General features: G+C 38.9%; 2 protein-coding genes across 2 annotated transcripts in view; one reads left to right on the top strand and one right to left on the bottom strand.

The window, feature by feature from the left end:
* Nucleotides 1-8,982, bottom strand: part of LOC144662122 (glutathione reductase, mitochondrial-like) — an 11,321-nt gene extending 2,339 nt beyond the window's left edge. Inside the window, exons 1-11 of the mRNA XM_078522862.1 lie at nucleotides 8,795-8,982; nucleotides 6,750-6,776; nucleotides 6,421-6,509; nucleotides 5,594-5,663; nucleotides 4,888-5,020; nucleotides 4,243-4,297; nucleotides 3,642-3,741; nucleotides 2,495-2,581; nucleotides 1,936-2,076; nucleotides 974-1,015; nucleotides 391-460 (exon numbers count right to left, since the gene is read on the bottom strand). Of these exons, the coding sequence (XP_078378988.1) occupies nucleotides 391-460; nucleotides 974-1,015; nucleotides 1,936-2,076; nucleotides 2,495-2,581; nucleotides 3,642-3,741; nucleotides 4,243-4,297; nucleotides 4,888-5,020; nucleotides 5,594-5,663; nucleotides 6,421-6,509; nucleotides 6,750-6,776; nucleotides 8,795-8,953 (973 nt within the window). The 5' untranslated portion in view covers nucleotides 8,954-8,982. The remainder of the gene's footprint in view (nucleotides 1-390; nucleotides 461-973; nucleotides 1,016-1,935; nucleotides 2,077-2,494; nucleotides 2,582-3,641; nucleotides 3,742-4,242; nucleotides 4,298-4,887; nucleotides 5,021-5,593; nucleotides 5,664-6,420; nucleotides 6,510-6,749; nucleotides 6,777-8,794) is intronic.
* A 541-nt stretch (nucleotides 8,983-9,523) lies between these two features.
* The window catches only part of LOC144662111 (uncharacterized), a 30,035-nt gene continuing 12,058 nt past the window's right edge, over nucleotides 9,524-27,500 (top strand). Inside the window, exons 1-15 of the mRNA XM_078522851.1 lie at nucleotides 9,524-9,772; nucleotides 10,593-10,635; nucleotides 10,720-10,779; nucleotides 11,328-11,391; nucleotides 12,193-12,303; nucleotides 19,719-19,829; nucleotides 20,285-20,313; nucleotides 20,653-20,785; nucleotides 22,499-22,524; nucleotides 23,189-23,257; nucleotides 23,474-23,555; nucleotides 24,298-24,387; nucleotides 26,007-26,133; nucleotides 26,245-26,324; nucleotides 26,841-26,899. Coding sequence (XP_078378977.1) covers nucleotides 9,643-9,772; nucleotides 10,593-10,635; nucleotides 10,720-10,779; nucleotides 11,328-11,391; nucleotides 12,193-12,303; nucleotides 19,719-19,829; nucleotides 20,285-20,313; nucleotides 20,653-20,785; nucleotides 22,499-22,524; nucleotides 23,189-23,257; nucleotides 23,474-23,555; nucleotides 24,298-24,387; nucleotides 26,007-26,133; nucleotides 26,245-26,324; nucleotides 26,841-26,899 — 1,214 coding nt within the window. The 5' untranslated portion in view covers nucleotides 9,524-9,642. The remainder of the gene's footprint in view (nucleotides 9,773-10,592; nucleotides 10,636-10,719; nucleotides 10,780-11,327; nucleotides 11,392-12,192; nucleotides 12,304-19,718; nucleotides 19,830-20,284; nucleotides 20,314-20,652; nucleotides 20,786-22,498; nucleotides 22,525-23,188; nucleotides 23,258-23,473; nucleotides 23,556-24,297; nucleotides 24,388-26,006; nucleotides 26,134-26,244; nucleotides 26,325-26,840; nucleotides 26,900-27,500) is intronic.

Raw genomic sequence — 27,500 nt, 5'->3', positions numbered from 1 at the left:
ATAACGTTCTAATGGCTAACTAGTTTTGCCTAACGGATCATACAAACCTTTTAACGGTTGCACAATTTGTTCTAACGGATGGCTGGAGCCATTATAAATAATTAAAAGGGTTGAAAAAAATTCTAACGGATGCTATAAAAGTGTCTAATAGTTTAATCTTACGGTTTAAAGCATTTAAACTAATGTCCTTCAAACGAATAGCCATAAGCAAGATGACCAGCACCCCCACACTGTGAGTTACTCCCCCCTGGAATGGGATACAGCCAACAAGCAACCAAGCCAACCAGTTTTTGGACAAAAAAAGGAAAGTGGCTTAGGTACATGTGCCTTTTTCAAAGGAATTATAAACTAAAACTGGTATATGTCAAAAAGCTTCAGTTAAACATTTACCTGGAGTAAGTAAAGCTTTACCACAGACATCCCCCAGGGCATAAACACCAGTCCTTGATGTGTTTTGGAACTTAATGAGAAATAAATAAAGCAACATATTAATAAACTTTAAATCAGCATCTTCCTCCAATTTGAGTTTGACAAAAAGTTCACTAAAATAAATGGAACCTGATCGCATACCCTGTTTGGGCCGTCAGTGGACATAATAAAAGTACAAATATGGTTGTATCAGACCTTAAAAAATGTTAAAATTTGTGAAAGCTTTTCATTTTGTTGGTTTTCTCTAACATTCGTCGCGTCGACTACCTAAAAGTTCAGCTGAGAGGTGAGTTTTACTCGCAAGAAAGTGCATTATTTTCGGCAGCTTTTTGCTGCCTTCCTCATAATAAAATGACTAAATGAAATAAATTTATATTCTAAAACTTGTGACGGCCTTAAGGGCTACAATTAGTGGCAAATACGCTTTAGGGAAGGGCTGGCATTCATTAACATCTTCAGTGTTCACAGTGAAATGCAGAGATTCCAAAACTAAGCGTTTGTTTCGGCGGCGCACGCCACGTTCCAGAATCGAGCACATACCTACCTCATCAACTAGTATATGCCCCTTGCGGTCAACATTTATACCCTGTTGACATTAAAAATACAATTAATCACAGTGTTTTAAAAGATTGGAAAAGCAATTTAAAGCCAGGGGTGTAGCCAGCTTTCTAAAGACTTGTAGGCCGGCCACTTCTAGATGGAGGGCTGGGGGAGGGAGGGTTCGTGGTTATGCTCCAGATAAAGGCCCTCAAAAGAGCAATCATACCTATCACTTGGTAAAATAATAAAATATAAAATATATAAAAAGCTGCTTTCCTCAAATGCCGTGCCCTAGAGTACTTGTTCAATTAGATCTTTAAATTACCCAAGGGACTCTGCTCGTCTTACGTTAATAGGAAGACTGTTCCATAAGATTGCGCCGCTATAGGTAAAGCTATTTTTGCAATAGTAAGTGCATGATAATGGAACATTGAGTTTGTTTTAAGAGTCCCTTAGGTTGTATGCAGTTTCTCGTTTTTCAGTGAGTGGGCTAAAACGTTTTTAGGCCCGCGCCTACGGGCCTATAGGCTAGATACGCCGCTGAAAGCAGTTCTTGATAAATGATAGTACAAAGCAGTCATGTGTTTAGCCTCAAGAAAAAAAAAACAATTATCCTGTAGATCTCAGGTTCGATGCACGGTGTATACAGTTGAATCCCGATAACTCGAACCTTCATAACTCGAACTCCCGCAAACTCGAACCTTTTTCGATTCCCCTTCGGGTCATTTTCTTACTAATTTTACCCTCGATAACTCGAACTCCCGATATCTCGAACCTTTTTCGATTCCCCTTGAAGGTTCGAGTTATCGGGATTCGACTGTAGTAGTCATTTGGAAAAAACAAAAACAAAAGCAAACGATCTTACTACCTGCTTCACCTTGCTAGAGGAAATTAAATCACTATAAAATAAATATTAATTTTTTTTATTATTTTTTAGTTTAATGTTTCATGTTGTTGATGACATACCAAACCATCTAATCCAAGGGTATCAGTATTGGGGCCTCTTCCGATTGCCAATATAATGCAGTCAAAACCTGACAGAGCCACCTTATCTTTTGCGTGCACAGTCATCAGACCAGTCTCGGGGTCTTTAATGATCTCTTCGATCTGAAATGGATTATGATTTACATGTATCTCAATGGCAGAACAAATTGTTATTTAGAAAAAGACTTGGTCAATAGAAAGGAGGAATTAACTATTAATTTTTCTTTGAAGATGGTGGTTCAGTCTTCATCTCCAAATGCTGAATTCTCCTTAGTGAATGCCTATATTTCTTTCATTGTTTGTTAAGAGAATTGGTTGGTTAATCAAGAGTGTATAATCATAGGCATGCAATGTGTGCAGAGATCTATGTTTCTGTAACTTTTACATGCATTGCAGGCCTATTTTTAGCAGTTATATACTTCTAGTTGATGATTTTCTTAATTCTCATCACCTGTTTGGTTGACTTTGTATTGCAAATGGAAGGAGAAATTACGTGTTGATCACTAGTGAGAATTAAAGGGATAATAAACTTTACACTTACTGACGTACGAGTTTGCAAGTCAATTCCAGCCTTGACCATTTCATTGGTGACTCCTTCACTTATCATGGAGTCAAAGTTTCGAAGTACCTATGGCAAAAATCAAACTTTTTAGTTATTTAAAAAAAGACAAGTTTAACAACAATAATTAACAAAAGCCAATTTCAAAAATTATCAATCCAACTACAAAATTCTATTCTGCATGACTGGCTCCCCACATGCTTTTTTGTTGCATAATTGAAGGGCTCGGTGCAAAAAGGGCGTTTGTAATTCCGGCAAAGAATGAACATTGCGAAGGAAACTCCAAATTTCATGTGCCGGTTTGTTGACATGTGTTAATCATGTGACTATATTTTTTTCGCTGGCTTCTGTTTCATTTCTGAGAAATAAGGTATGCAAATAACTTGGTTTTTCCAGTTGGCGTCATTAGGAATTCCTTTGTTTAATTGTAACAATTAATTGTGGACGTAAACAAATCTGCATGTGAGATTTGGAGTCTTATAGTTTTGGAGATGTGGATTTTCAGCCAAAACTCACTACTATACCTGCCAACTTTTTCTGGGTCAAAGGCGTGAGATTTTTATCCTGAGAGTGCCAGGATTTCCGAAGACGATACGACAATATCCGAAGTTTTCCGAAGATGTCCGAAGTATTCCGACGACGTTCCAAACATATCCCGATCCCAGTGCGTGGACGTGTTTTGCTAAACACGACCTCGTTCCCAACGCTTTTTTTTTGTCAAAGTTCTGCGATTTCAGGAAAAGTATCGCCATTTACTCATTTAACATGGAGTTTTTGTTTCTCACATTGGTTTGAGTTTACATTTTTTAGAAAGTGTGTCGTTTGTGGTTGTAATATTTAATGATTAGGCGTGAGAAATTGGTTCGTAAGCGTGAGTTGGCGTGAGAACGAAGTTTTCAACTCGCAGGCGTGAGACTCACGCCCAAGGCGTGAGAGTTGGCAGGTATACACTACCTATGCCCTTTTTGCACCAATGATCTAGCCCTTCAATTAGTGTGTGGCCGCAATTCTGAAATTACACGCCCTAGTAGATAGAGCTCCTTTATTTAAGCATACTAACATTAGGTTCCCTTAAAAAGTTTGATCATTTTACATTCGACAGTAAAACTATGTAGTTTTTATGACATACCCTGTCATATCTTATAAGAGATGACACTTTGGAGCCTAAGGCGTTCAGTATGCCTGCCAACTCTACAGCAATGTATCCAGCTCCTATTACAGCAGTTTTCCTGATAGATTAAAAGAACATATTTACTTATAGGTTATTTTATAATGCTTTATTTCTTCCAGTATGAAAAAATATACATGTACAGTCACACCCCTATTAAACAGCCACCCATTAATTGCAGCCACCCATTAATTGCAGCCACCCCTATTAAGCATACAGTGTATATCCAGTTATCAAAGTCCCGAAAGTATTGTCAGTTTAATACCACAGTAAAATTATGTATAAAAATAACCTTTACTTAGTGGTTCCAAAATAAGAAGTGACAACTGATAAAAACATTCAAACACGCTTATTACATACATGTATGGTCTTGATGTGATTCTGTTGTCATTACGCTAATTATAAGACTTTTTGATTAGTGATTAGTTCTAATTTAGTGGTACATTAAATGTATCCCTCAGCTAGCACTGATAGTAATTTCAAATGTTGAGTCAAAAAGTCAGAAGTGTCTGTTAATGTTGGTGTTCAATTTTTGAAATGGAATTCAGTGTGCATAGCTTACTTTGGCAGATCCTCCAACTCAAAGAATCCATCACTGGTAATGCCGTACTGGCAGCCTGTTGAAAGGGCATTGTTATACTCTAATTATAATGTGAAGCATTGAGGTTTTATCATTAGATTTGTAGACACATACATGTACGCAAACAGTGTATACCGTAATGATTCGTTTTAGCACCCGGGGCGCTTATTTACTTTTGGCCCTTCAAGAGAGGGCGCTTATTCGATACAGGGCGCTTATTCGGGACAGGGCGCTTATTTAATTTTTTGAGAAACAATCAAATGTTCAAAACAAAATTTTAATAAATATTAAAATAACTAACAATAAGAGAGTAATAAATTGTTAAAAGTTCAGTTATTTTAAAAGAATTTTTCATTTTAGCACTAAATATATGCAAGTACGGTATGGTTAGTATTCGATGTCAATGACTTCAGTAGGGGCAGTAATTAATCCACAATAGGGGCCCTTATTAGAATAGGGGCGCTTATAAGAATGAGGCCGCTTATATGAATAGGGGCACTTATTGACAAAAACACATCCGAACGGGAGCGCTTATTCGGAAGGGGGCGTTTATTGGCAGGAGGGCGCTAAATCAAATCATTACGGTAATAGCTCAGCCAATCAGACTGCAGAGCAGTTCAATTGTACCTGGAAATGCTGGTACCGTTGGTCTTCCACCACAAGCAATCAAGATATGTTTGCCGCTGTACACATTGTCGCCAACTTTGACATTTCCTTCTGGTGTAAAGACAGCATGGCCAGGAATATAAGTCACATCATCCTGTAAAAATAATATTATATTTAATTAAATAGTATACAATATATAATTATAATAAATTGATTGATTAATTAATGACTATTTGCTAATTAATAAATGATCAATGATAACTTAACTTCAGTTAGTTACTTTTTCTAATTTATTATAAATTAATTCTTTTCAATCCATTTTACTAATTGTTGCCTATAACAAACAATACAGTAAAATTTGAAGCAAAATATTATTAAGAAATTGGCAAAACCAACAAGTCTAAAAATGCCTCTTTTCTGAAGTTGTATTTATTTTAAATTAATAAATGGTGGTCACCCAACTAGTTTAGCTTTTTAGTTATTTTGGGTGACCAGCAACTGTATGTATTTTTAATTTATTTATTGTTTAAACATTTCTTTGTAATTTTACAGTTCAAATAAACTTTGTTGTTGTTGTTGTTGTTGTTGTTGTTGTTGTTGTCTAATATACTGTGTGACTAACATGACTGGAAAACTTTACATTAAAGGTGAAAGAAATAAAATTAATCATACAGGAAACTATATTACATCTAATTATTAAGCTTTCACTAAAATTAAAAAATGTTACCTTTTTCAGATTGTTCTCATAAATGCCATTTAATCTCTTGACATATGCATCTCTTGAGTTCTTAACAGTCCTATTTGAAACAATAATTTTCTATTGTTAGCCAAATGAACTTGAAGATGATACAGTCGAAGCTCTCTTAACGGACACTCTCGTAAGCGGACAGCTCTACTTACGGCCACCTTGTTTGAAACTCCGTTTTAATTCCCATACAAACTCTGTATTTTTACATTCTCGTAAGCGGACATTCCCATAAGCGGCCGCGGACACTTTCAGAGAATATGACTTAGGCTTTTTCTTTGTTTTTAAGCTCCCGTTAGCGGACACCCCAACTAAAAATCCTATTAACAACCTCTGTATCTTGTCTTTATCTATCAACTTCACATCACCGTTCGTTACAATGATTTTACAGTAATAACAGTACCATATTTTAGTGCTTGTTTTGTAGTCATCCACGTCCGTCCGGTTATTGTTAGCTGGGCAAGCTCCCGTAAGCGACCATCTATCCCCTACACCTCTAGTGGCCGCTTAAGAGAACCATTCTCGTAAGCGGCCAGCTCCAGTTACGGACACTTTTTTCGCGTCCCGAGGGTGTCCGCTTACGAGAGCTTCGACTGTACTTACAAGTCAAAATGCTTCAGGACAGTCAGGTACAGTACACTATGCATGTTAAAGATCAGTTGCCTTGTGGTTATTATTACTAAAAGTATATGTGGTCTTTATTGAATACATAAGATTCCAAGCAACGCCCAGAAAAGGAAAAAAACCTCAATAAAAATAACTTGTTTGAACAATATACATGTATTTAACTTGTTTAAGTGTACACTTACGCCCAAGAGAAGCTATTCAGGGTGACATCAAAGCCGTAATCAGCATGATCATGAATATATTCAGCATGGAGAGCTGTATTAAACATCACCTACAATCAGGAAAATAACATCACATAGAGGACATATTATATTTTAATTATTATTTATTATTATTTATTAGATGAATGATTATCAAGTGATGTGTTAAATAAATGCAACAAAAAAGTAGAACAGTTCTTTCTCGTCATTAGCACAATCTTTCCTTAATTGAAATGGAAAGATTTTGTGACAAATTATAAGTCAAATGAGTGTGCACAATAAACAGAAAGTTTAGAATACAAACCACTGACCTTCTTTGGAACACAGCCAACATTTACCTGGTGAATGCAAAAAGCAGAAAAAGTATCAAACCACATTCCCTTGATTTAGTACTAAAAAGAGTATATATGTGATAGATGCAAATGCGGCCTATACTACTGAAAACCTGAAAAAAAATTCAGGCTCTGAGCGGGAGTCGAACCCACGACCTTTAGTATATAGGCTGCATTTGCATCTATCATATATATATTTCATTGCTACTGCTGGACACACATTCACTTACTAAAAAGAGTATAAATTATAATTATGTTAAATGTAAACTGGCTGAGAGTTCAAACTCTCTCTCTGCTCTTATCTCGTATCTACTCTCAACATAAGCTCTTGGGTATACACCCCAGGGAGGGGGGGGGGGTACTCCAGCTTGTAAATGACGGGGATGATCGAATGGAGGAAAAACTCAGGACCCCAAAAAGTCCCTAAGTCTTCCGACATTACCCAAAAAAATCCCTGGACCAAAAAATAACCCCCCAAAAAAATCCCTTGTCAAATTACCCCTAAATTGCCAGGAGGGGCAATAATATAACACAAAGAAAACCATAAAAAATTGAACACTCGTGTTTGTTTATTCATCATACCATAAATACGCCAAGGCCGCGCCAAGGCACTTAAGTTCGTTTTTAATACCCAAAAAAATCTCCTATTTTAATCAAGTCACCCAAAAAAATACTTGCCAAATTTTCCAACCCAAAAAAATCCCGGAATCGAAAATTTCAAACCCAAAAAAATCCTTCGATCATCCCCGACATCTACAAGCCGGAGTACCCCCCCGGCCCTGGGGTATACACCTTCACTGGATTTGGACCTGCTCAAATTTTCGTGTAAAGGTGCTATGACTGTAGCACTTTGTGTTGAGGTGAAAAAATTTTGTATAAAAGTCTTGGTTAAAAAGTGCTAAGTTCAGTTTCAGCTGAAATGTTTTGGGAATAAACCCTTCATCAGTCGTGGCAAATGTTAGTTACAGCCATTATATATGGCAGAATTAAATGTCCCTATGTCCCTTTTTTCCTCTTTCCCCAAGCCTCTCCTGAGTTCAAACCAAGCTGGAGCTTGCCCATTCAAAATGTGCTCACTCGCTAAAATAGGCCCATATTGCAGGCTAAGCCTCCCACGATGTTGTTTTAAGTTTACTGGGCAATCGTGTTTCACTCCTACTGATCCCCCCTTAAAATATACTGCATGGGAGGCCTTGACAAAATTAATTATATTCGGGTATGGATGTATGTACAGTATTAAGTAGGATAAATAACAAGTTTTATAATATAGTTTAATAATATGCAATAAAAGACTTAACTGCATGGAACCACTTGACAAAGTATAGTTAATGACCACACCATGACTATGCAGTTTTTAACCTTAATCAACTAAACTAATCATTAATTAAAAATATATTTATTACAAATTTTTCAATAGATCTTTAAAATTAATCAGTAAACTGGATTTGTAATTTAGTTAGCTCATACCGGTATTTGTTACATGTAGCTCTGTTTAAAACCACGTTCTATTGTAGTTATTGTAGAACTTGAAATGTGTGATCAATTATATAAAAGGGCAATTTGCATTTAAGTCTTATTTATTGATGCCGGCGGTAGCTAGATAGCACAAGTAGGAGGCAGTTAAGATAGATAACCAAGATTTGACGCATTTAAATAGCTTTCAGAACCGACATCAACAAACTCAAGTAGTTTTCACTACAATGCTATTAAAAAAGACCCAACAAGATTAAACAATCCGCTAAAAGTTCAGCGAGGCCTGTTCACGCCTTTATTTAACACTTAGCTTATTCCTGTTGAAAATTAACGCCCATCCTTCGATTCATTTTCGAAAGGTGTCAATTTTTAATACCGTACTGATATTCATGAAACATTACATCAAACTTTGTGTAAACTTTGCAGCGTTAGGGAAGAAAACGGAGCCAATAAAAGCTTAACTGAAGGTATTTATAATAAGCTTATTTAAGACCAAGCCCAGATCAGAGAAATTTGCACAGCAGTAGACAAATTATTAGGCTTAAACTTACACAAGTTCCACCAAGCCTTCCATGTTCGATTACAGCGGCTTTAGCTCCAAGAGAAGAAGCTCTTCGTGCACTAGCCAAACCACCAGATCCACCACCGATCACAAGATAGTCGAAGCTTTGAACTGCTTGAGACATCATGAGCCGAAAACACAAACGCATTTGATCGGAAAATGTATGATTATTCGTGACCGTGCCTAATAAAGTTTGAATGTGTGACTTTCGAGTGTGACTGTAGCTTCCAGGTCCTCCCGGTTATTCTAGGCCAGCAACGGAAGACTGGAGACTAGTGTTCCATAAAAACAAGATGGCGACGAAGTTGTGAGTGAAAAACATTGGAGAATTCTAATAGTTCCTTTGCCTTTGCCGCAAAACTGCTAGACTTAAATAACGGTGAAATCAAAGAGTGTGTTCTTGCTGTTTATAGCACTGAAGCTTGGCTACGGAAAAGAATTTTCGTAGAAGATTAGAGTTTGTTTACTTCTTGGATTTGTTGCCAAGCAAAAGCGGACAGCTCTTACATTAATTCAGATTAATCTGGTGACTTGAAATTACTACTCAAAAGTACAATACAAAGAAAAGGCTTCATCAAAATTTTGGAACTACCAGAGACAGATCTTGCGGAAATGTATCAAAGCTTTGCAAGATGCTGGAGTGATGGGGCCGGACCGTTTTATCTCGGAGTGTGAAACTTTATGGAATTTAGAGAGCAGCCGAGATTTGGTTTTGCCACAACTGTGATGTCTTAATTTGGTCTGTGACCTTTACCTTAATATCAAGCAGTAAAATAACGGTGCATCAGCCTGTGATAAGAGACACAAGACCACCTGATACTTGATCTGCCAGACATCATGTCTTTGAGGACTAGAATTAATGGTTTCACTGCGTGGGTGAATTTGAGACTGTCACCCTCAGGGCACTTCATGCACAATATCCTGACTGATCTGCTGAAGGGATACAACATGAAGGTTCTTCTTGAAAGTAAGCAGCAATGTTCACAGATAGTACTCTTACATGTACATTTCATGCCAGTCTATAGAGTGTGGCGGAACTCCATGAGATCTTGCGCGTGCTGAGCCATAAATTGTTTACGCTGCGTGCACCGTGTACGATACGACTGGATGTCAGAAACTCACGCGTATATACAGCTTAGAGCTGCATTCAGCAGTCGTGTTTAGTGCTGCAATTCTGGCGTGTGTAATGAACATTTAAAAACGGTGCACTTGCCATACTCGCAGACTGGCTTACATGTGGACTGTATGATTGCCATGTTCATCCCATGACATCTACATGTAATATCAGCCAAAGCACGCTATCAGCTTATGTACCAATCAAATCGAAACTTCAACATCCAACCACTTTCTCCTCTGGGACACACCCAGGGCATTTGAACTTTTGAAGATACATTGTAAGAACTTCCCCAGGCCAAAATCAGGTGTTCAAATGCCCCACTTTAGGGTCACATTCAGGGCTCGACAAAACCTGGGCACGGGGGTATAGTGTCTGGGCAAGCAAAATTTGAGAGTTACTTGCCTCACCTGCAAGCTGGAACTCAAGTTTTTTTCGAGCACTGACATATTAGACAACCAAATACCTCTACTGAGTCCAGGTACATACATGGCAAAGATGAGGAACAGAAATGTTGTCATAACCTGCAGAAAATGTATCTTGGCATAAGATTTCAGTAGAAATGGATTTCATCTAAATTTTGCCTAACCATTAATTTACAAATATTACCAAGAGTGATGGATACCTTGGATTTAGAATCTCTTATTTTATTTTTCTTTCCTTTTTTTACCAGGTTTAACTGGCCGACCATTAGAGAAACTGCAAAGTTTTGATGGGTAAGTAAATTTACTTGAAACTAATAAATAATACATTTACTTTTATAAATACTACAGTTGTATATTTGACATTTTTCCTCCCAGGCTGACCCAACAACAGAAGACAACAAGAGTGGAATGGATAGTGAAGGAACTAAAACATGCGTAAGTAAATAAAGTAACAATGTATCTGAGCAACCGCAATAATCATATCATCAATGGCAATACAGTTTTGACAATTAAAGCATCTCAATTTTATTTTATTAAATAAACAGAATGCTAAATATTATATTATAATTTAACATTAATTATTTTAGGCTCACGCACAATATAATAATAATTTTATTTAGTGCTGTGGAAAATCGATTTCTCGATCATTCCCTGTGTCCAACATTGCAATATAATTCCCCCCTTTGAACTCCCCAGGAGGTTCAAAAAATTGTGGGGATTCAACTGCAGTAGGACTTAACTTTGGTGCATAGTTACTGTTTAGTCATGCAGGTGGTCCTATCTAGGGAACTTGGCTGGACATGTTGTGTTGTGTATACTCATAAAAAGAAAGAACAAACAAACAAACGAATGAACGAACGAATGACCCACTCGGCTGGACTGATGGATGCATGGACTGACAGGTGGACTCTACTGGGAACACTTCATTTGGTTCCTGTCTGTGTGTTCATGGACAGCTTCAATATTGCTATTTCTGTTTTTAGGAAAGTAATCCCTAAGGACACATATGTGGATTCCAGAATGTTTGCCATGAGATGTGCCGATCAGGTTTGTCTTGTTTGAAGTGTACTTTCCTTGGGAAGCAATCCTGTCCATTAATTAAGCTGACAATTCTCAGAAAGGCTAATTAAAAAATAAATTATAGTTGTTTTCCGAGTCTTGTTCTCTTATGAGGAGTATTAAGTTTCATTGTAGTCTGCATGTTAAACTAAAAGTTCCCAGTTTTGGTACATTTGTATTTTCAAAACAGTCTCTTAATAGAGGGTGTCTGGATAAAAAATGAATATATGGCAAATTTCAGACCTTCACCAATCTCTCTAATAGTTTCAGTGTAAGTCATTACCATTTCATCAATCCCATGAACGATTAATATCACATTTATTTGGAAAAAAATGATCATTGTCATTTTCTGTGGACAGTTTTCACTGTAATCTCAGAACTACCCAATTTCCACCAATGGGGGGGGGGGGGGGGGCGATCATCCAAACTCTAGAATAAGGGGTTGGCCTGCTCTCGGAAAAAAAAAATTGTTCTAAAAATAAAGGGGGGCTGCCCCCCCCCCCCCCCTGGGCGCCCCTCCCCTAGATCCGCCACTGTAAGCAGGTGTGTTTTGGCAATAGCTTGTCCAGATTTTGATTGTATTATAGTTCAATTCTAAATATTTTTATAATATTTCTCTTTAGCTTCTTTGTCTACTTGTGTACATTAGCTACCACCCCTTAAAATAGTTTTGATGAAATCTCTTTTCCAAATATTTTAAGGGTAGTTGATAGAGCAGATCTAGGCAGTTTAACGGTTCTTCTTTGTTATGATTATTTATTTTTGTGTTGTGTTCCTGCTGATCAACAGGTTTTTGACTTGTTATGGTGCCTTGTGTGTCATGATATCTGGTTTGTCTGGGAGCGGTCTGAATTTCTTCAACAGGCCGAAGGGCAGATGTTGACATCCAAACCTTTCTCAGTAAGTAACAAAGTCATTATGGTAGATACACTGCAGCATTGATTGAGCCCTGGCCGGGGCATTGCATTGTGTTTTTGAGCAAGACACTGTAGAGATATTGCGTTACATTATACGGCACGTGCCCTAGCTCGTGTTATTTTGATCACCAGTTTGATTTCAGCCAATCAGATGCTTTGTATGATTATTAGATTTCGTAACAAGTTAAGTACAAGGAGCGGCGGTCTCCATTCATTGATTGTGTGTTACACTCGGCGAATAAATGAGTTAGTTTACTGTTTCTTTGTTGTTCGTTATTACTCATCGATTTCGCTACATGGTGTCAGAAGTGGTGGTCTAATCGCACGCCTAAGGATGCCCGACCCTCCAGCACAAGCAGTACAAGCAGGTACGCCACAGATTTTTGTGCCTCCGTCAAATCTGCCGCCGCCTAAAGCGCTAAGCTTTGACGACAATTTAGCCACGACATGGAAATTGTTGAAACATTAGCATGGAAACGCTACGAAATTGCCACCGGCGTGCACAAACAAGAAGGTCTTGTTCGCGTCTCGACTCTATTAAGCATCATTGGCGAGGACGGTGTCAAAGCCCATGACACCTTTGCGTGGAATGAAACGGAAGATCCCAATAACATCGAGCTAGTTTTGCAGAAGTTCGATCAATTCTGTGCCCCGAGAACACAAGTTATCTACGAGCGCTATCGTTTCAACAATAGAAACCAAGAACCAGGCGAAAATATTACAAGCTACGTTACAGAGCTGCGAACGATCGCTAGAAACTCCAGATGAAATATTGCGTGACCGCCTCGTGTTGGGCATACGTGACGATCGCATACGCGAGCGACTTCTCCGTTTAAACGATTTGACCCCTCAACAAGCCGTGGACCAAATCAAATCTTCAGAGCAGACACAACAGCAAGTTAAACAAATGACCGGGGGAGACACGTTGGTCCACGCATTGAATAAATCAGGAAACTCGGATCACACAGAAGACAAAAAATTCCCCAAAATGCCAATGACAAGAAGACCGCTGCCACCGAGAAGAGAATGCGGAAATTGTGGAATGTCCCATGGACGCGAATGCCCAGCGTATGGAAAAACATGTTTCAAGTGTGGAAGAATGAATCACTTTGCGCACAGATGCATAGTTTCTTCTCAAAGAAGGAGGAACAGAGTCTCGACTGTTTATGAAAGCGCTGATCCGGAACAAGACCCGTACTACATTGGTTCAATTGCTGAGAACAAAATTCAGGCACGGATGGCTGTCATCAAACTGCGAATCTCCTCGCCCACACCCGAGACAGAAGTTCAATTTCAAATTGACACCGGATCTCAGTGTGACATACTTCCCGCCTGGATATACAAACAGGTTACAGGAGACACTCAGCTTCAGCGTCTTAAACCTTGCCAAAAGGAGATCGTCTTGTACACAGGAGAGCATCGCAAAATCACCGGCAAAGTTAACCTCCCCGTTTGGTCTGGAAGACAGCAAAAGTCACTAGATTTTAACATCATTGATAGCGATTACCAGCCAATCTTGTCATTAAACACAAGCGTTGGTCTTGGCTTTGTAAGTTTGCATAACTGTGATGTTCTGGCACTCCACGTCGACTCCCCTTCCCTCCCCTCCTGAAGTCTGGCAGCGACAAATGCACGAGTTCGTTGAAGACCTCGAAGGCGTTGAAGTCATTGCAGACGACTTTCTCATCGCTGGTTTTGGTGCCACAGATGCCGAGGTTAATGCCAGCCTTGAAAAGAATGAACGGGCATTCCTTCAAAAGTGCCGTGAGTGGAACCTGAAACTTAACAAAACGAAGTTGAAGCGAGCCCAAACTGAAGTGAGATTGATGGGCCATCTCCTGACCCCAGAGGGCCTAAAGGCTGACCCATCCAAAGTGGAAGCCATCTTGGACATGCCTCCACCAAGTGACATAAAAGGGCTCAAGAGATTCCTTGGCATGGTCAATTACTTGGCCAAATTTCTGCCCCTATTGTCGGACATGACGGAACCATTGAGAAGACTAGATGATAAGGAAGTTGAATGGTGCTGGCTTGAGCAACACCAGAAAGCATTTACCACCATCAAACAGTACTTGGCTGATGCTCCGGTATTGAAATACTATGACGTCAATGAAGAAGAAGTCACGATCCAATGCGACGCTAGCGAGACAGGTCTGGGTGCGGTTCTTATGCAAAAGGGACAACCCATCGCCTTTGCATCCAGAGCTCTGACAGATACAGAAACCTGATACGCCCAAATCGAAAAGGAGTTATTAGCAATTGTGTGGTCAGCCAACAAGTTCGATCAGTACATACTGGGACGCGATTGTGTGCATATCGAGTCTGACCATGAACCACTGAAAGCAGTCTTCAACAAGCCAGTTCACAAGTCACCAAAAAGGCTTCAGAGGATGCTGATGGCTCTACAGAACTACTCTTTAGATGTCCAATACAAGAAAGGAGAACTCATGTGGATATCTGATGCCTTAAGTTGCGCCTACCGCAACACAACTGAGTTTGTAGAGCATGACCCAAGTCTCGTCTGCTCAATCGAGGAAGTTGACCATTTGGAGAACCTCTCTATCGCCCCATACAGAATTGCAGAATTCAGACGCGAGACATCGAACGATGCCGTCATGCAAAGTCTAATTGTGTCAATAAAGAGCGGATGGGCATCGTCAAAGAAACAGTGTGACCCGGTGCTTACACCGTACTATGACAAGCGAAGCGAACTTGTGGAGGACAAAGGACTAATATTCCTTGGAGAACGGCTGGTTGTACCTACATCCCTGAGAAAAGAAATGTTGAAGCAAATTCACAGGTCACACATTGGAATCGAAGGATGTCTTCGTCGTGCCAGAGAAGTTTTGTACTGGCCACTCATGAACGCCGAAGTGAAAGATTTTATTTCCAAGTGCTCCATCTGCCAATCCCACAAGCCTGATCAGTGTCGTGAAGACATGCAACCATCAACAACATCCTCTTTATTTCCTTATCAATAAATTAAATTACAAAAAAATTTATAAAAATAAATTACTAGAGATAAGGAGTTCTGGCAACCCGAAATAACCACTAGGTTAAAAATGCCGGGTTGCCAGTTTACAAATTGAGTTGTCAAATTGTTGGCCGGACACACACACGCACACACGGACACACATACAAAATATAATATAGAATGTCATAAAAAATGTTGTGGTTATTCATCGTGGTAGAGTACAATAATAAAGTATTATTTCGTTTGTCTCACGACGTAGTCACGTGTGATGGAGATCGCAACGTTTCGACTGCATACTGCTAGTCTTCATCAGGCGATAAGGTCGACTGGTTGTGCGTTAGCTTATAAAGCACACGGCTGCGCTGTGATTGGTTGGTTTTCAACAGCTCTGATTGGTGCATTTCGATCCTCAGTGTTCTGCATGCTGGTGTACTGTTGTTCCCTCGGCGGTCCGCAGTCGTACAGTTCTCCTGTTGTTGTGTTTTTTGATCGTGGGCATCCATGCTTCAGAAATTTCAATTCCACTGTCCCTGTTGATATTATTAGGGTGAAGTCTTATGTGAATCGCCTCTTTGACCCGGCGTGTGTACCAGTGCGAGTCACGATCAATAAACTTTACCTCATTCCAAAGCAGGTAGTGTCCGGTGTTGTTGGTATGCTCTGCAACGGCGGAAGTCTGGGTGCGTGCGAGTCGGATGTCCCGGTCGTGTTCTTTGATCCTATCTTGCATAGGTCTTCCAGTCTCGCCGATGTAAACTTTGCCACATTCACTTGGAATCCTGTAAACAACGCCATCTTGCTTAGTCGAATCAACAGCGTCTTTCGTCTTTGCGTCTTTGGCAAAGTTTACATCGGCAAGACTGGAAGACCTATGCAAGATAGGATCAAAGAACACGACCGGGACATCCGACTCGCACGCACCCAGACTTCCGCCGTTGCAGAGCATACCAACAACACCGGACACTACCCGCTTTGGAATGAGGTAAAGTTTATTGATCGTGACTCGCACTGGTACACACGCCGGGTCAAAGAGGCGATTCACATAAGACTTCACCCTAATAATATCAACAGGGACAGTGGAATTGAAATTTCTGAAGCATGGATGCCCACGATCAAAAAACACAACAACAGGAGAACTGTACGACTGCGGACCGCCGAGGGAACAACAGTACACCAGCATGCAGAACACTGAGGATCGAAATGCACCAATCAGAGCTGTTGAAAACCAACCAATCACAGCGCAGCCGTGTGCTTTATAAGCTAACGCACAACCAGTCGACCTTATCGCCTGATGAAGACTAGCAGTATGCAGTCGAAACGTTGCGATCTCCATCACACGTGACTACGTCGTGAGACAAACGAAATGATACTTTATTAATATAGAATATAATATATACCAGAAAGTAAAGAAGAAAAGAAGCTGAAATTATACGCGTAATCTATTACCTTAAATAAAAAATATAAATGAACTGAACAATGAAGAATATCAGAAACATAATGGCAAGGCGTTGCAAAAACATATCCAGTACCACCACGCCCTTGGTCAATGCTCGCCGCCGATCTGTTCGAACTGGGACAGCAGCAGTTCTTTCTCCTGGTGGACTACTGGAGTGGGTTCTTTGAAGTACAGGAGTTAAAAGTGGCAACGTCCGCCAGTGTGATAGCTGCATGTAAAGTCCAGTTTTCACGACATGGGATACCAGAGGTGCTAATCACTGACAATGGATCACAATTTGCGTCATCAGCTTTCACTGCATTTGCGAGAGAGTGGCAGTTTGAACATCGTACCTCCAGTCCTCGCTATCCCCAATCAAACGGCCGTGCAGAAAACGCCGTGAAAACCTGCAAGAATCTGATGAAGAAAGCAAAGGCAGATGGACAGGACCCCCTGTTAGCCCTTCTGGATTGGCGCAACACACCTACAGAAAGGACGGTACATCGCCGGCTGAGAGGTTGATGGGACGTCGTACGCGAACCTTGCTTCCTACACATGAAAACCTCCTGATGCAGTCCGCTCACATTGATACTGCAACCAAACTGGCTGATCGCAAATCACGACAGGTGCGCCAGTACAACGAACCACTGAGATGTGGACAGGCCATCCGCATGAGACTCCCCGGAAAACAGGAATGGTCTCTGGGGACTTGTACACGTGTCTTGAAAAACAGATCTTATGAAGTCGAGATATGTGGGAGACGATATCGTCGAAACCGTCGACAATTGAGAATGACACCTGAAGTTCCTCCGCCCGTTAGCCTGTAGGAAAGTGAGTTGCCAGATCCTATCCCGAAACAGTCCCAGAACTTGAGACAAAAGACCAATCAGAACCCCGAGCAAGAGTCAGCTGAGCCACTGGTAGCCAGTCCTAACCTAAACAGTGGGGCTCACACTGAACCTGAAGTGGACCCAGTGGAGGAGCTACCACGCCGTTCAGAACGCAGGCGTTGTCCGCCTGTATGGCAACAAGACTATTACATGACGTGATTATCTTGTAATCTCATAGTGAACTGAACATTTATCATTGGAGCCTTGAACTTGAACTTTTAACTTTTTTGTTTTTGTTTGCTTTTCATTTTCTCGTTGCATTTAATCTTATATAAAGAGGGAGATGTAGAGATATTGCGTTACGTTATACGGCACGTGCCCTAGCTCGTGTTATTTTGATCACCAGTTTGATTTCAGCCAATCAGATGCTTTGTATGATTATTAGATTTCGTAACAATTTAAGTACAAGGAGCGGCGGTCTCCATTCATTGATTGTGTGTTGCACTCGGCGAATAAATGAGTTAGTTTACTGTTTCTTTGTTGTTCGTTATTACTCATCGATTTCGCTACAGACACTTTACTCTCATAGTGCCTCACTGTTACACCCAGGTGTATAAATGGGTATACCGGCGAATTTACCGCTGGGGGGGACCCTGCCATGGACTAGCATCCAGGGGGGAAAAGGAAATACTCCTAGTCACTTAATGCTATTGAAACCAGTATGTCTCACGCAATGAGTTTCAATGAGGGCTAGTTTTAATTTAAATACTATTCAATTTCATTTGGCCAAAGCACAGGGCACAGAGGAGTCAAGTTTGTCCGCAATTCAAAATCTCTACCGTTCAAAACAACCGTCAAAGCGATCGTTTAAAAGCGTACGTGATATATACAGCGCCGTCATGCGATACTTGTTTACAGATCGTCTGGTCTGGTGATATCGTATTCGTACCCTCATGTGACAATGGTTGCCTGGGGCGAAAAAAATTCGGGCGACGATTTTTTTTTCGGAAAGCAAAGCTTTCCGACGAGGCACAAAGTGCCGAGAAGAAAATTTGGTACGCCCACAAACATTGCTGTCTGCGGATGTCGCATGAGGGTACGAATACAATATCACCAGACCAGACGATCTGTAAACAAGTATCGCATGATGGCGCTGTATATATCACGTACGCTTTTAAACGATCGCTTTGACGGTTGTTTTGAACGGTAGAGATTTTGAATTGCGGACAAACTTGACTCCTCTGTGCCCTGTGGCCAAAGCTGTGTAAACTCTCTGTTAAAGTCATTGCTAGATGGGCTTGGGAAGGTGCTCATAAAATGGCTAGAACATAAAATGGACACTAATTTTAATTAGGTATCCATTATATGCATGATTGAGAACCACAAAAAAAGCTGCTGACCACCACTGGTTTCAGTCTAACTTAGGGTGCGTTTCTTTGGGAAAATCCAAAATTGGATTACTGATCTCAGATCACACGGATACTTTGCTCCCAAAGAAACGAATAATCCGAAAATGGATTTTTTGCCATGACAACCCCGTAAACACATTTCGCACAGAACATAAAATATCAGCACAAATTTATTTTTCATCGAATGTATCCTAGCTAAAATAATTTCAGCATACAAAATCTTTTACAAAAATCACACGTCGAAATAGTTCTTCTTTAGCCTCAAGCACAATGTGGCGAGAAAGCATCTGAGAGCGAAGAATGTTTGCGAAATGATCAATGCAAACTTCACTCGTGACAATTTCAAAAGGATACAACTTCTGTAGGCACACGGTGGCTGTTCTGAAAACCTGTATGCGGTTTAAAATGACACTTCATACCTATCAAGCCACTGTTTCCTTTTATCGTGAAATATTTTTGTATTTTGATCGAAATAACCGCCTGAAAACTTACCATAAAGCAGTGTTTACAAAGAGCGAACCTGTATTTTCACAGCAAAGATCAGATCATTGATCCAAGATTAATCCATTTTCGGATATAGGTAAAGAAACGCAAAATACGTTTTTGGATCAAGAATCCGGATTTGGATTTTTCCCAAAGAAACGCACCCTTAGCCTAAATTCCAGCCACATTTAAAACTACTATATATTGAGGTCATTAATAATTCAACTGATATTTATCCTCTTTTTTTATTTTTTATTATATTTTTAGTGGACACCTCCTCCTCCACCACCTAAGACACCCACCCACAAGACTGAGAAATCCATGCTGTCAGGATTTGGATCCAGATCACTGATTCAGACACCAATAGGCACTCCAGAGGTAAGAAAGATGGTGCAAAGGCCGGTTATTAAATATAAAGAAAAGCACATGTACTGTAGGTACACTGCCACTGGTGCCCATTGGAAGATGGAGTCAAAAATGCAATTGCCCGGTGTTTTTAAGAGGACATGTCATAAACTTTATTCCTCCCAAGCTGTTTTCTGAGATGATATTTTATTGTTAAACATGTGTTTCTACATGTAATTTGTCTCATTCTCACTAAAAGTAATACTTACAGATAACATTAACATGTAATGTGTTAATTAATTAATAACTAATTTTATTAGCAATTTTTTTAGTCAGACTGTAATTTATAACCTTGCATGTACTGTCATTCAGCTACTCTCCATTCAAGGATTAGCTACACTTAACACAGTCACATAATTGACTGTGTATCCCTAAGTTTATTTTTAGATATGTTTACTAATCAATTTTTTTCACCCTTTACATTTCAGTTACCATCTCCAAGCCCTACAAGCACAGCGTACGTTCTTTTACCATTAAGAATATCTTCTTTATTAAGAGTTATAATAAGTACATTTTGCTCAACATCTATCAACATTTTGAGCAGTCACCCCTCCTTACAGATAAAGAACTTGTTCCAAACTGAACCTCAAACTCTCTCAATAATTATCTTGAGTTACTGTAATTCTGCCCACAAATAACTGCCCCAGGCAGAAACTACAAATACTCTCTGTATACATTTTACATCAACCATGTAGTACCTACTTTAACTACCTAAGGATCGGTGTTTTGACTACTTAAAATGCCAGCTTACAGTTGTACAATCGTGTAAGTATTAATTTCTGTCTATGATCAACAGTAAGTCAGATGATATGGTAACAAAACGTCACAGATCAAGGAACTATCCATCGCCAGAATACTGCATCCTGGACATGGTGAATGCTCACCTTAAAATGAACCGAGAAGGACGCAAGCTTACAAGGGGTGTTTTGGTATGTAGTTGACTTTTCATATGAATTGTGTTTGGGTCGTGCCTTTTAAATCGTTTTTGTTGAGCGTAGAAAGTTGCTTGTGCAGACCAGTCATGACAGTAATATTCTTGGCATATCAGTAGCATAACATGATGTAAACAAAACCTTTAAATGGCTTCCCTGTCAGAGTTTCAATCAGAAGCACAAAAAAAACATAATTAACTGCGCTGCGCAGTTCTTGCTCTGCACGGGGTTTATTATTATTATTTTTCGTTTTGTCGGTGACCTGCACCAAGCCTCCACTCGGTCAGGCTCATGTCACGCGATGTTTAGAAGCTACAAATCAGTAACAAATGGAAACATTTTCTTATTTTTTGTCTTTACAAAGAATGTTAAGTGTGAAATATTCGATTTTGAAGCGTTTTATTCAAAGGAAATTCTAAATTTTCATGCGTCGAAAGAAAAATATATTTCAGCGGGCCAGAATCTGTGAATAAATACCATTACGTTGGTGTAAAAGAATGTGCTGACATGACAAGTTTCACTTTCGATCGGCTAGACCTCGAGTCACGTAATTTTTCAAAGCTATTATCAGCTACCTTTCAAATCTTTGCGAATCCATTAATCTTTACTTCAGTACAAAATTCAGTTTGAAGTATTTTGAAGCGTTTGAATCGAAGAAAATACTCAAATTTCATGCTTTAAATAAATACGCTTAAGCGGGCAAGAATTTACATTTATTTACATTACGTTTGTGTCCTGGAATGTGCTGGCGTTAACAAATTTTTACTTTCACAAGGCACTGATCGGCAAGAATCACGCAATGCTCTGAAAGGTTTAAATCTGCTACAAACGGAAACTAAACAAATCCTCTGGTCTAAACTTAGCATGTTAAGTGTGCAATATATAGATTTTTTAGCGTTATTTATTTCTGGAGCTGTGTCATCTATAGGATTGCTGAAATCTGATGGAAAACCACTGAGACAAACATGCCCTGACTTGCAAGGGCTACGTCATTGGTAAATTAATTCCCCGGGGAATTCCCATTCAGCAAAACACAGGTCTAGTGTTCTTCTCAAATTTGATTTAATTATTTGCTCCAATATTCCATTTTCGGAGCTGGTTATTCAATCTTTAAACGGTAATTCAAGACAACACTGGATGCTGATTTTAAAGATTTTTTGTTTCACGGATCAGGATCGTGGGAATTAAATTTGGCCACCATTAGCATATAAGAAAAATGTTTAATTTCGGATGGAACTAGTCAACCATGAAATGTCACGCAAGGTGTTTTCTTACCATCTTGTTTGTCAGTCGCAACATTGTTCGACGCAGGTAAAGAGGATAAGGGGAGGGGGGGGGGGTGCATTTTTTTGTTCCCCCCACATGGCTCCCCTAAAGTGCTCACGAGACCAGCGCAGTTGTAAGCTCTAAGAGCTCTTGTTTCTTATAAACTGTTATGAACAAACTGCGCTGAGCTGAACAAAATGAAACCCAAAATGCCTTGGTTGTTTGGAAGTTACTTACAGTTAACATAGTGAAACGTTTTGTTTTTCAAATGATTGTGTTTACGAGTCAGAGTGTATGTGAACAAACTGTACATTTTGTGAAGCAAGAACCCCTTATATCTTTTTTCTTGTGCAACCGAGTATTTTGTTTAGGTTCTAGTTTCAAGATATATTTGTGTTATAATCTTTTTTATTATTTGTAACTTTTAAATTTTTGTTTCCACAGAGTTTAAGTGATCTTACAGACAGCAGGTAATTAGTGAAAATCATCATTAAAATGATCGGGAAAAGTTTACTTTTAATTAGTATTTTGATGTTGTTGCTTCTCTGTGTTAATTAAATGTGCTGTCAAGCTCTTCCACAAGTTGAAAAAGTTTAAACCATAATTAAATACTGGGTTAATTTAGCCTATGAATTAAGTGAAGTTTATTCAGGGCTCGAGACTTACGGTAGCCAACTAGGCTAGTAGAAATGCAGTTTTGGCTAGTAGGTTGTGTGCTTTCACTAGCCAAAATGGCTAGTTGAAACTTCAGGAATTTGACTGGAAGAAAACTGACCATACATCAAAATATACTCTAAGAGAACAGAACTCACAATTATACACCGTCGTCACATATAAAATTATCAAAGACTGTGGACAGGCTAAAATAATACCAAAGAGTAACCTAAAATAATATTAATCCTAAAGTTAATGATATAGAGCCAGTGAAGACAGAAAAGTGCCTCTGCTCAAATCTGGCTAGTAGAAAATTGGTTTTGGCTAGTGAAATCAAAGCTGTCACTTAAGCCAAGGGGCTAGCTAGCTAAAAAGTTAGTCTCAAGCCCTGTTTATTGTTCATTTGGAATGAATTTTGGAGTAATACAATGTATATCCCCTCATTATTTCATAATAAGCTATTTTCTTTTTACTTTTTAGGGTGCTGTGTGCTCTTGTGAATTCATTTGTTCCAGAAACATTCACTACAGAAGTTTTATTAAATGACAGGTCTGCTATTACATGGAAAATACTAGACAGTCAAGATTGATATTTATTTTAATTAATTGATAATTTGTTACAAATGTATATATTAACTAAATGTAATATGATTTATGGTTCTCAACTTTCACTATTGATGTTTAATGTTGAATGACATTAAACATATAAAATAAATGTCTTGAGGGAATTGTGCAATGCTAAGTAAACAAAATCGTTTTCCTGTAGATGGACAATCAACCTTGCCTTGACGACTGCAAATCAAATGTTCAAGTCTTCAAATCCATTCGACTCCCAAGACTTGGTGGAGGTACCTTCTATGGTCCAGAGTCATGTTTATTTTGTCAAAATGTCTCAAATTCTAAGTTTTTATTGCTTGTAACCGCAGCATTAACCCTCTAAAGGATCTGTGTCACGGATTTTAGCTAAATTTAGATATAAGAAAATGGTTATCAATGAAATGGAGTGAAAAACAAATTAAAATAACCACTTAAAACAGGACAGACATTGAGAAAGATTAAAACAGATTGTGATATGGATGCTTGAAAAATTGCTAGTTTGAACAGTTTTCAAAGTTAATATCGGGAGCAGGCTTTTAGCCAGGTGGGAGTCCAGGAGTCCTTAATGGACGGCCACTTTTCAGAGAAAATTAATATGAATAACTGTATACAGACGTTTTTTTTAGCAAGTTTGGAAATCTTTAGATACCTTTGCACTCATAACTGCAGAAAAACACCTTGCATGGCTGCTCTTCAGGCCCTCCTATGGGGACAATGCCAGGCCTTACAAAAATTTTGGACTCCCACTTTTTAAATCCTGGCTATATAGTCTGATCGGGAGATATTTTCTGTAATAAAGCTGTGTGTGGTTTTGTCATTTACTGTTGAACCATAGCTGCAGTAACGTCATAAAGTAAAACTAAACTCAGCCGTGTCACAGACCCTTTATGAAATAAACATTTACATTTATTATTCTTAACTGTGCTGGGGGAACATGTAACAAAAAGTTTTTAATTACTGTATCAAACTTACTTGTTTCACTATGCCTTGTAGGGAGACATCATGTCTGTATGCTGTTATTTTGGGTTTTTCTTCATGAGTGGATACAAATATCGACAATCCAGAGCAGTTCTAAAGAGACTGGTGAGTGCTTTTCATTATCAACTCAACATTTACTTGTCCCTTTAGTTACATACCAAAGCATAGGAGATCCGGAAATTGATCGATTATATATATGTCTGAATTTATCAAAACCAGGTCAAGGAAATTTTCACCGTTTTGAGCGCAAATCGCTGCAAACACGTTTTTTTCTCGCCAGAAACTATCTCCAAACTCCATGATATAAAAACTAAAGTGAATGTCAGTCTTTTTTTCTCTTCTCCTCTCTCTTCTCTACCTTTCAGCGCTGTATTTCTTTCCCCCCCCCCCCCCCCTTTCTTGTGGCGTTCTAAGCCAATTCGCGCAGTAACGTACTTGTTCAAGAATACTGACGTCACTTTTCTTTGACCCGGTTTTGATAAATTCAGACATATATGTAGAACCAACAAAACAGCGATTTTCCATTGAGTATTTTAAAACCAAAACCAAAGTAATCACTCTGGCCAAAACAAAAGGCACAGACAATCCAGTGAACCAATCAAAACTCGAAACAAATAGATGTAGCCGGCACAAAGCGCGGGAAAACAGGGACAGTGACGGTGAGTGACGATGACTGTGAGTAAAGGTGATGGTGACGGTGAAAGCAATGGGGATGGTGAGTGATGGCGACCATGAATGACGGTGACTCTGAGTGATAATGGTGTGACAGTGACAGTTGTAACTGCCATAACGCGTACCGTAAAAACCCGCAGATATGCCGCACCTTTTTTCCAAAAATCTTCGTTCGAAATCGAAGGTGCAGCTTATCTGTGGGAAAATTTGGAAAAGGTGCCGAAAATTTTCGTTAATTGACACTTTCATGGAAAAGTATGCAAATTAATAGTATTAAAACTGTAAGGGAGTACTGGTGATTGCTTTTGCAAGTTTAAAAGCCCCTAAAAGCTGTTTGCAGTGTCGACGATGGCCTATATTTTCATCACAATAAATATTGATACATCACGAGCGAGAAAATACCAAGAGTATTCGCATGGTAGATGGGGATCATGGCCTACTGTTTCTTCCCCGTTTAGCACTTTGATGGCAAATTAGTCAAACTGATTACGAAACTCTCTTGATGCAACAAGTTTATCTCCAGCAGAAGGCTCCTAAATATCTTTTTATTGATACGATAGTAACGAAACCCGAACGCGTCCAATCAAATGCCTGGTTACCTGTCACTGAACAAATACCAGAAAAAGATCAACTATAATGTCAAAGTTGGTGTTCATTATATTAAAGAGCTGAAATTGTGGGTAAGACTGAAGTATTTCCATTTCAATGTTTAGTGAGTTTACGTTCGATGAAGAAGACTCCTCAAGACTCGGCTTTGGATTTTTTTTGATTTACTTTCAAAAAACTTTTTTTCCAAAATTTGAGTTGCTAAATTCATGGTGCGGCTTATCTGCGGATGCGGCTTATCTGCGGGTGTTTACGGTATCTTGCGTGACCAGACACAGCAATAATAAACTTTCAAATGCACTACGAAGAAGTTTAATCAAATTTAAAGTTGAAGGTGAAGCATCGGACTGTTTACGTCAACAAATGGACTGTTAGTGACAATGACGTTTAGTGATGATGTTAGTGATGATGTTTTACATAATGATATTTCCTCGGATATTTTGTAGGATGAGCTGAACGTTTTAAAAATTGGAATCAAAGATGAAATGGAGCAGTTCCCATCTCTTATCACGAATGTAAAGGATTTGAAGAGAAAGAAAGAATTAGAGAACCTGATATCAGTTTATGATGAAGGTACATAATATACTCCCTTGCTTGTCATTTAACTCACTCCATGCTTGGTCACTTACTCTTTTCTTCTTTACATGTAGAATCTAAACCACATGTATTTTAAACTTTATTCAGAAATCCAGTTTTTGGAGCAAAACTATGACATTGTCAAGTGTAACATATGGATGAGGCAAGTGGCAGAGATCCAAAACAAGGTGACAAGAATAATATTTTAATTTTGTTTTAAGTACTGTTAAGGTAATTCCTTGGAAATAGAACTGCTCATAGATCTTCAATCAAACTTTGCCTGTTGGTTGTTTACCTACATGTAAAGGGAACATAAATTTTGAAATAAAAAGGGGGGGGGGGGGGGGTCACCGTATTCGTTTGGGAGCAGGAAGACCTCGTATATACCAACAACAACAACAATGTTTATTTGAACTGCAAAATTACTAATTATACCACATAATTCTTTAATAATTCCTTTGGGAGTACATGCAAAGTACACGTTTCTGTATTCTTTATACAGAAAGCAAACTAAGAGGAAGAAAAGATAGGTCGCCGTGTTTGTTTACAAGAAAACAATAATTTATCTCTCGCGCGAGCCAAGACGCATAGAAAAAGCGGCCATTTTGTTTGTGTGTGTGCGCTAATTGCATGTAAAATCTGCGCAGTAAGGATGCGCAATGCAATGCTAAGGAATTACCTTTCTCTTTGTAATACATATATAGTGCAGAGCAATGGTAGCAGAGAAAATTGTGCAAAGATTTGATGTGGTCAAAGTTCCAAGGTAAGTAACATTTGTCCTTTGTCTAAACTGAAAATAACATTTCCATTCTATTATTGATAAATGGCAAAATTAATTAAGAGTTATTGTAATAAGCTTGAAGGGTAGAAAGTCAAATTTACTTTAAGTTTAGAATGTCGAAATGTTTGCCCAGTTGCAACAAAATCAGTAAATGTCTCTACTGGCAAAATGTCAACTTTAATTTTTTTTGTTTTTACTTTTACAATGATTCTCCACATCCAGAGGTTCGTTTAATAGAGGGACCTGAACGGGTAAAGTTGCAACTGGGATTTGCCTACCTATTTTGTCACTGAAAATGGGATTTGGGTCACTGGAACGGGAAATCACAAACCAAGAAATGGGAATGGTACTAGAGTAGAAAACATGGGCTCCTCTCAACCACAACCCACCCCCCCCCCCCCCAACCCCTCTTCAGGACCCTCCCATTACATCCAAGGGTTGTAATAATAATAATAATAATAATAATAATAATAATAATAATAATAAACATTTTTATAGCGCCTATCCAGGCCTGCTCTAGGCGCTTTACAAATCTATAAAAATTCGTTAAAATTAGCTGAATAAATCTTAAAAAATTAAAAAT

The sequence above is a fragment of the Oculina patagonica genome, chromosome 8 (genome assembly GCF_052425735.1).
Source record: "Oculina patagonica isolate OP01 chromosome 8, crgOcupat, whole genome shotgun sequence".
Taxonomy (NCBI): domain Eukaryota; kingdom Metazoa; phylum Cnidaria; class Anthozoa; order Scleractinia; family Oculinidae; genus Oculina; species Oculina patagonica.
Note: the sequence above shows the minus strand (reverse complement) of the source record. Positions and strands in the feature narration are given on the sequence as shown.